Here is a 10,100-nt window from a genome sequence, read left to right on the forward strand (position 1 = left end):
ACTCTTTGTTGTTGTGCACCTTTCAGGTTTAGGTAGATTGGATAAAGAAGTATGAAGTTAATAGTGTCCGACTCGGATCATTGTTGTGATACTTGATGGTAATTACTTGTATCAAGTAGTTCAACATAATTGTACACCATGTTTCATTACTTAAAAGTTAAAAATTTTGGGTGTAATTTGTGTTAAAAAGTTAGTTGTTATAATTTTATCATTTAATATTTTTTGCATTAAATCTACTTATATATAGAATAGCTCATATAAAAAAAACTAATTTAATGGAACTAATCTAATGTCGATGAAAAAATATTAATTTTTCTAGAATTGAGTGTTTAGTTAAGGAGATGTAAGAATATATATAGTTGAGAAAAATCAATTTTTATGGAATCAAGAAATTCATTATGGACATCGAACAACATGGAAAATATCAAATTTTATGAAATAGAGCAATTCATTTAAAAGGTGTGAATATTAGTTGGAAAATTTGATTTCTTAACCTAAAAAACATAGAGTTTCGATCAATGACATTGTGTAAATCACAAATTTTAACCAATAGTTCTAACGAATCAGATCGATTAACTCCTTGAATCAACATTATATTGCTTAAATAGAAAAAAAATATTATTTGTGAATTGAATGGAGATATATAAATAATAGAATATGTAAGGTAAACAAACCTTTTATGCATATTTCAACAAATTACTAGAATCAATCTAAGAAAAGATCTAAGAAAAGTCAATTAATCTAATCAAAAGTTACTTGATCGATTGAGAAATTGCATGCGAAAGGACAAATTCAAAAAGAAAATCTATTTGTTATGTGAATTTAATAATTAGTTAAGATGTATATGTTTGTTTTTCTTATATGCAAAAAAAAAAAAAAAAAAAGACGCTTTCATCTCAACCCTACCTACTTCAATTGCATCTTGACTAAATTACCCTTAATTAAGTAAGTGAATGAGAATTGTGTTTTGAGTTCGTACATTATACAAATCTCTTTTATATATATATATATATATATATATATATATATATATATATATATATATATATATATATAATTTACTGGTCTTTGTGATCTCTACAATTTCCATGCAAACTCTAGATATTCTTCTTTCTTGGGATCCCTAATTATTATTCGTTACGTATATGTGCACATAATATTATAATCTAATGTATCATTCATATAATCTCATTTGAATAAAACATTAGCATAACAAAGGTATAATCTACTATCCCATGATCATCCATACATACTTTAACAACACACCAATCTCGTTAAATCATACTCTAAAAGGTAGTATAAATCACCTCTTACGTAGATAATAACAACCTACTTTCAAACCTTCTTCAAATCTTCTCTTGAAAGACTCCAACACTTCCTTCGCCACAATCTATGTGATTTATACATTAAGCCTTTTTTTATTACATCTTAAACCATTAAGAGATTCATAGAAATCCTTAGCCAAAACTCATATGTTGGATAAAACTCCAACTTGACAATTCTTTGCCCAAAACCTTATCAAACTACTAAAATGGAGCTTCTTAATACTTAATCTAACAAACTCTTAACATATAACAACCATTTCATGATTTTTCAGTTTCTAGGATTTCGAACCCTAATAATTAAAACATGGATTTAACCATGGAACTTCTATAAAAATCATTTATTAATCTTCTTAACACAAGATTAGACATTACTAACATAATATTCATGACTAATCTTGCATAACTAGCTCAAATCACCAAAGCATCATTAAAGCCCTAAAAAGCTTGAAAATGGAGAAGATGACACCTCAAGGAGCTTTTATTGCTCAAACCTTGCTACAAACACTCTTGATCACCCTGTGATTCTTCTTTAACCTTGAAATCATCATACTCTGTTTCACTATTTCTTTCTTTCTTTCTTTCTCTCTCTCTCTCTCTCTCTCTCTCTCTCTCAATGAAATAGGAATTGTTTTGAGCAAGAATGAGGGCTTAACTGAACTTTAATCTGTCTCGAAACAACACCCTTGTGAGACCTCCACTACGCCATGGTGACTTAAATAAACCTGCGATCAACTTTCATTCACGCCGTAGTGGAAATCCCTTATAACAACCTACTTTGGCCACCACTTCATGGTATCCATATAGCACACTGCAGTGCAAAGTACGTTGCCTATTACTTATGATGAAATCTCATCCAAATCACCACCTCAACCATCATGCCATGACAAGCTGCTCACCATGTCGTGGTGGCGCTATAATTAACCTTCCATTCCTTTTTCAATGCATTTCATACCCAAATCCTGTACCCATTAATTCTAACTCATTCTTCATACTTAATGACACATTTCAATTACTTTAAAACATTTAACAAACACATAATAGGCACTTAAAAGCATACAATTCAAACATTACCAAAAGGTCCAAAAGCCCTTAAACACATAATAACATTCTAAAACACTTATACCAAAAATCTAGGTTCTTAAAATTACAATACTTATAAGCTCATATTTAAATAAGTTACCACAATTTTAGGATTATAATTATTAATTAATTAATTAATTAATTAATTAATTAATTAATATGTTAATCGACTATTATGCCTCTATCTAGTTTTTTTAAAAATAATTTGTTGAGAGTAAGTTATATGTTAATACACTAATTGCTACTTTATAAATGAACTCATCTTTCTTTCTTTTTCTCTCTCTCTCTCTCTCTCTCTCTCTCTATATATATATATATATATATATATATATATATATATATATATATATATATATATATATATATATATATATATATATATATATATGTGTGTGTGTGAAAAAGGACCACACAATTATAAAGTTCTTTACTGTTTACAAATCCCAATTATTGGTAGTTTTTAAATAATTATATGATTGTATACACTTATTTTCTAAGAAGAAATTACTTTTAAGATTGTCTTGCAACGTAATCTTTTAGCTGTTAAAAAAATAATAGTAAAACCTAATCTCTAATTTACTTTTTTTAAACTAACACTCGAAGAAATTAATAATTTGAATTGTAATATACGATTAGAAAATATATATATTTAATTGATAATCATATATTTTTCTTTAGTTACTTCTTTAATTTTACACCTGTCAAGATAGCCTTGCATAAGTCAACTTTCAAGATATAAAATTTGTCTGTATTATCCTAAACAAATGCATTCTTGATTGGGAATTTTTATTTTTTTTATGTTGTGTCAGGATATTATATTCTTACTAAATTTGACAAAGCATTCAATCAAAAATAGTTCAAACAAATGATATACCAATAATGGAAATCTAGCTAAAAAATAAACAAAAGAACCTTTTGGATTATGATCATGTAGCTGGATTCAAATTACAATATATTCAAAAATTACATAAAAGCATTCGACTCCAAGATTTCTTGATATTCATATTTGAACAAATTGCTGCAATAGCTGATTTCTCTTTCATCTTCGGTGCTGCTACTTCCAGTGATGTAAGTGGAGTTCGAGTTCGAATTTAGATGAGCTGGACTTGACGAAGGTGTTGATAGATTCGACAAATGTGAGTTGAAGTCAAAATCACTAACGTGTTGATGGTAGCCATAGTTGTCGATGGCGATAAAGTTATCAAGATTGTTTTGCCAATCATTCAATGCGCAAGTTTGTGGGTTAACATGCGAAAAACTCGAAGGAAGTTGGTCTACATTTGGTTCCATGAGTTGGGAAGATTCACTAGAGTATTGAACACAACTAGGGTAATTACTCAATGGGGCACAACTAGGGATTTCTTGAATTAGGGTTTGATGATCTTGGTTTTGGAGTTGGACATGATGATTTTCTTGAACTTGATGGGGACTTCCAAATTGGTTTTCTTGCATATTTTGGTGGACAAAAGTAGTAGTGTTTTGATTGCGTTGAGAAGAGAGGAGTGATGCTGCTAACCTCAACAATTCAGGGTTAACCACTGGTTGAACCCCGAACATGTTTGTGTGAGATTGGCTATATAACGATGAGCTTAAAATGGATGAAATATCAAGAAGATCAAGTCGAGGATTATGGGTAACTGGATCAATTCCCATTCGAAGAAGTCTTTTTCTAATGTGGGTGTTCCAGTAATTCTTGATTTCGTTATCAGTTCTTCCTGGCAAACGAGCTGCAATAGCAGACCACCTGTGAAATGATGAAATGATTAGACAACTAAAAACCAAAATTTCAAATCTTTAACCAAACCCGTTTTGAAAATTAACATTTTGAACAAATTAAACCCATGTTTTCAAATATCATCCAAGTGATTAATCAAATATAAAATCAATTAAAAGTTAACTTACTTGTTCCCCAACACACTGTGTAGTTGAATAATTGTTTCCTCCTCTTCAAAAGAAAACCTTCCTCTTTTAATATCGGGTCTCAGATAATTCGTCCATCTTAACCTGCAACTCTTTCCGCACCTCTGCAACCCTAAACACCATAAAGTTCAACCCGAAAATGATCAGTGATTATTCATAGATACAGTTTCCACATCCACTCTCTTGTAGTCCATGAATTCAAGAACTTACCAGCATTCTTGGGGAGAGTTCTCCAGTTTCCATAGCCATTCTTCTGAATGTATTCAATCAGTTTTTGATCTTCTTCTGCAGTCCATGGACCTTTCTTTAACCCATTCTTTTCACAACAAGGTGATCTTCCCATGGTGTAAATTTAAATTGAAGTTCTTTAATCTGTACGTTTGCTTTCTAAAAGAGTTTTAGAGAGAGAGAGTGATAGCTAGATGGATAGAGAGATGTAGGTCCATAGAAATGCGAGTACTTGTGTATATATATACGTATAGAGAGAGAAAGAGAGAGGGAAAGAAGACAAGAAACAAAGGGGAAGTCAATGGGATTCGGTGGCCGTCCTGTGTTAATCTCCATGGCAACGTGTCCCTTCATTAAAGGCTTAAACGAACACATACATACACAAAAAAAAAAAAATACAGGTAAAACACACACAAAAGCACACATTAGGGTGTGTATTGACAACAAAGATTTTACAAAGTCAAACGTGTAACTTTATATATTATATTATTATGTGGTTATTTTCACTTTTCGCTGGCATATGACATGATAAGAGAGTGATGGGGTCACATGATGCAACTTCGAACTATTTGATATGGTTAATTATCAATGGTAGAATGTTAATCTTATGTATTCATAGATATATTTATAATATAACACGTATTCAATATATAAGAAATGATTTAATATCTAGATAATAACTTTTATAATGGTGTCTAATAAATTAGACTATTAATTAATCATAAAATTGTAAAAAGAGAAACAAAAAATGCTATCAAATTAACCTCTGCCCGTTTGAAACTTTCTAAAATTTACCTTTTTGACTAATTACTCCTTCTAGCTAGTTGAAACATTCTAAAATTTACCCTTTTGACTAATTACTCCTTCTAGATTTTTTTTAAAAAATTTCATTTTATTATTATTATTATCATCATTATTATTATTATTATTATTATTATTATTATTATTATTACAAATTAACTAGCGTCCGTACTTAAAGATTTTATATGTAAATGGAAAGAAAATCCAAGTGAAATTTGATGTTTGCTTTTTTTGTTCCGAGTTATTTCATGACTTAATAATGGAAATTTAACGATATATATTATACAATAATCAAAATAAAATATTTATATTAAGTTGTATGTAAATCATATGATAAATTTCTAAAGGGTTATATAGAATAAAGTCTTATACATTATGAATTTATATAATGAAATAGCCTTCTTAATGATTTACATAATAATGTTTAATTTTTACTAATTTCACTGATACAAATGTTTTTTATCAGTTAATGTATTCATACGTTCATTAATGTTTGGTAAAAACTTTAAACTTGATCGCACAATATTACAGTGAGCTAGAGCTTTTCTAAAACGTTAATATTTTATAAAAGCACAAAGTGAAATCTTGATTATATATATTCATATACACAAATCACAGACAAATTAACATTCAAATTCAAAATACAAATATTTCCGGCTAGTGGTGATTCATGGCCGCGGGGACGGTGGTGATGGTCAAATGGTCAAATTACGGATCTTCAAGTGTTATTTTCATACTAGCTGTCTTCCAACGCCAATCAGCGAAATCCACGTATCCCATCTCTTTCACAACTCCCTTTTCTAATTTATTATACACTTAAGACTAAATTACATCTTCGGTCCCTATGGTATATACATTTCTACAGGTTTGGACATAATTTTGAAAATTTGACACCACGATCTTTATGATCGGCGAATCCATCAGCTATGGTCCGTTTGCAGTTACTGTGTAAACCACTTAAATACATTTTAAATGATAAAATTATATATATATATATATATATATATATATATATATATATATATATATATATATATATATATATATATGTCTATTTTCTTATTTTCTTATTATTATTATTATTATTATTATTATTATTTTTTTTTTTATTGAATAAATAAACGTGCATATGTATTCCACCCTTGAACTTGCTAGACACAGGAATTCATATTAGTTGTTGCCAAATTGAAATAGATGTTGCTGGTACATGACAAATAAATCAAAAAATCAAAAAAAATTTCCATTGCATATAGAAAAAATAGTTGTTTTCAGTGGAATACCGGACACCACTATAGATCCACAAGTGTTGCTAGTGTCCTTTTTTCCTGTGAGAATTCAACAACTACTTCTAACACCTAAAACTTCCATCTAACATCATTTAGATGTGTCATCTACTACTACCACCATCACCTAAGACAATACAATGACCGGTTACTGCATACCATGGTAAGATACGGTATGCTGTAAACATCTTACCGAGACCAAAAAACAAAAAAAATATAGTATATGTGCTTTGTGTTATAGTTTTGCCGTGCGAGAAATGGGAAAATGAGTCGTTTCTAGCCATTGTCAACAGCTAGAAATTGGTATTTTTTTTTTTTCCAGAAAACCATTATAAATACAAACTATCTACTCTATATTTTTCACACACAAACCACCTTCAATTGATACAACTTTCGAAACCTTTGCATTCCAAAAATGAATCCAAACAACCATTAATTTACCGTTGTAGCAAGTTGTGTGCTAATGTTTGTCGGATTGAGCCGTCAATTTACCTATCACAAATGGATCTGTCTTTAATCTTGCCCCGATCACCCCAACAATTTTTCTATCAACAAATACCACAACAATTTTAGACGATGCAACCTCTTAGCCCAACAACATTTCAAAAAATTTCTCTGCTCCCGAATACATTTACTCACCGAAAGTCAAATTTGTCCAAAAAACTCAACCAAATCCCGAACCGGTAGCCAAGCCCGATCCCGAAATTGTTCGGGAATCCCAAGTCGAATCATCTAACCCCAAAAACATGGAAAAGCAAAAGCACTGGTTCGAAAAGAGAAGATGACGTCTCAACAATGACAACCGGATGAAGAGATGGTTTTAACACAATCATGTGTCGATATTTCGAAGGATTCCAAAAAGGAAATGCGTAAAAAGATGACCATTTTTGGCGACGCATAAGGGAGCGTTTTCTTAAGGTCATGAATCGTAGACAGTATCGCATTAAAGGTGAGTATACTAGCAAGTTTCGCGAGATGGATAAATTTGTCACTAAATTTAATGGCATTTACAACAATTTGTTAACGCAACAGAAAAGCAGAGAAGACGATGATCAAATTTTAGAGATGGCCCTTAAAATGTATCTTGTTCATAGTAATAAGAATTCGTTCAAGTTTCTCAATGTTTGGATGTTTTTATCTAAGTCCCAGAAATAGATAAAAGAGTATGAATGTTTTCGAGACGTCTTACACTACTTCATCGGATGCACATTTTGGGGTTGATTTGAACGAAGTGGATGAGCACGAGCTTGAAGAAGTAGTTCGACCAATAGGTCGAGATATGGCAAAAAAAAGGAGGATCGTCGTCGAATACAATAGTAACGGGAAGAGGAGATAAATTACATATAGTTGCTACTAGTTTGGAAATTTATAATTTGAATTTTCAGAGTCGTTTGAGTTTTGAAAAGGAGAAGATGGAAGAGAAAAGGAGATCAAGAGAGGAAAAGCAACGAACTCGAGAGGAGAAGTAAAAAAGTTGGGATATGAAATTTTTAAGAAAACCTTACACATCATCGAAGTCAAGCTCGATATAGTTTAGAGGACTAGAGCGGATATCATGAAAAAACATTACAAGTAGTGTTTCTAGTTAAAATTTGTTGTTTTATGTAGGTTTTTTTTTTCGTTTTTAGGAATGTACTCGTTTATGTATTTTTTGTCGTTTTTTAGGAATGTAATCATTTTTATTAAATTAATGAAGTTTTTTTTTTATTAAATTACATTTCATTCAATTTAAAAATAAATAAATAAAACAAAAATGTGGTATGACAGTCACCAGTTTTATAGGACTAGACAAAAAATAGCGCAACATTGTAAAAATGTGGTAAGTATGATATAACACCTACCAGGATTAAGTTGCCATCCACCACCATTACATTCAAATATCTAACGAACAAACAAAGCCAAATTGAAATCATATTTCAACCCTATAAATGGGTCTTAAATCTAATTATTAAAAACTTGAAATTCTCATCTATCCAGTTGTTTAAAACATGAAATTAATTTCAAGACCAATCGTTTAATGTCTGAAATTCTTTTGAAACTAAGAAATTGATCTCAAATTCAATTATTTAAAATTTGAAACTAAAATAAACCTAATCGTTCAAAACCTCAAATTGAACCACAAATGCTTATTGATGCACATATTATGGATATGGTGTTGGGGCCACCGTTAGGAATGATAGAGAGGTCAATGGGGGTGGTATATCTATTGGGAACCGCTAGGGAGGTGGATGAAAAAGCAAATATGGTGAGGAGTGGTTGTGGTGGTAACTCAATCTGTTTGTGGAAGAGAACATTAAGGGATGTGTTTAGTGATCACTGGAGAACAACTGGGGGGAGGTGGTAAGAGGAGATGAGGCAACAGATTGTCCGTGGATGTATAGGTGGTGGCCAATAATGGAGTAGACATGGTGGTCGGTATCAATGCAGATGAGGTGAGTAACATTAGAGTGACGAGGATAGGGTGGTGGATAAGTCGAGTGTTATAACACCCGTTTTCCAAAATGGATAAGTTGATAACATAAAGGAGTCAAAGGCATGGTTTTCAGGAAAACCATATACCACGACATGGCACATGGAGTGCCATGACGTGGCATGCAAAATGAAGATTGTGTGCTGCTAATGGACACCACAACGTGACAAGAAGAGTGTCACAATGTGGTAAGTGTTGTGGTCCAAACCCATGATTTTTAGGGTTTCCTTCGTATTTAAAGGCCTTAACTTTTGGGTTAAGAAATTCTCTTCAACTTCCATCCTCCTTACACGAAACCTTATCCTCCCCTATTTCCTTTTTGCTCCTTGATGGTGTTTTGGGTCTCTTGAAGGTTAAAGGAAGACTTTGTTTAGCAAAGAATCAACTAGCAAGCTTTTCTACATCTCTTGGTGCACCTTCAGGACTTGTGTAAGTCTCCAGGTTACCATCTATTTGGTTCATCTATTGTGGATCTATGTTTTGAGCCATTTTCCTTCATGGTTTGTGGTTATGATTGGTTTAATTTGATAAAGTTGGCAACTTTATCACTCATCAAGGTCCTTCAATCATCATATGCTCTAGATCTAAACTCTCATGTTGTTCGGTGCAATACATGGAGTTTTGGCTACATTTATTACTCTTTTTGACCTAGTTTTGGGAGAGACATGCTTTAGACATGAGTGTCCATAAATTAAGGATTTTTATGGTTCTTTAGAAGGCAAGGAAGCCTTCTGGAAAGTTGGAGCAAAGGACTAAACAGATTAAATCCTTAACGTCAAAATATGGCTTTCCATATTTTTATACCTTAAATAGTTTAGAAATATGAAGGATATGTTGGATCCAAACTTTCTCCTTGCTTCCTTTAACCAAAATGAATTTCTTTCTTTATAACACCATGTTCCGAATCATTCCTAATTCCGGGCCCATGACCCGAAGATCTGTTATAATAAGGCTTAAGGCCTTTGGAACAGAGAGAATTAGAACCCCCACCCC

The 10,100-nt window shown here is 31.5% G+C and overlaps 1 protein-coding gene across 1 annotated transcript; it reads right to left on the reverse strand.

The window, feature by feature from the left end:
* Positions 1 to 3,304: 3,304 nt before the first annotated feature.
* Positions 3,305 to 4,779, reverse strand: LOC145004262 (transcription factor MYB102-like). The gene is made up of 3 exons (XM_078963153.1): positions 4,536 to 4,779; positions 4,308 to 4,437; positions 3,305 to 4,149 (listed from the first exon to the last, which is right to left on the reverse strand). Exons 1-3 carry the CDS (start codon positions 4,666 to 4,668, stop codon positions 3,369 to 3,371), a joined length of 1,044 nt encoding a protein of 347 aa, XP_078819279.1. The 5' UTR covers positions 4,669 to 4,779; the 3' UTR covers positions 3,305 to 3,368.
* Between the last annotated feature and the right edge of the window lie 5,321 nt (positions 4,780 to 10,100).

Source organism: Lactuca saligna, chromosome 7 (genome assembly GCF_052625555.1).
Source record: "Lactuca saligna cultivar CGN05327 chromosome 7, ASM5262555v1, whole genome shotgun sequence".
Lineage (NCBI taxonomy): Eukaryota > Viridiplantae > Streptophyta > Magnoliopsida > Asterales > Asteraceae > Lactuca > Lactuca saligna.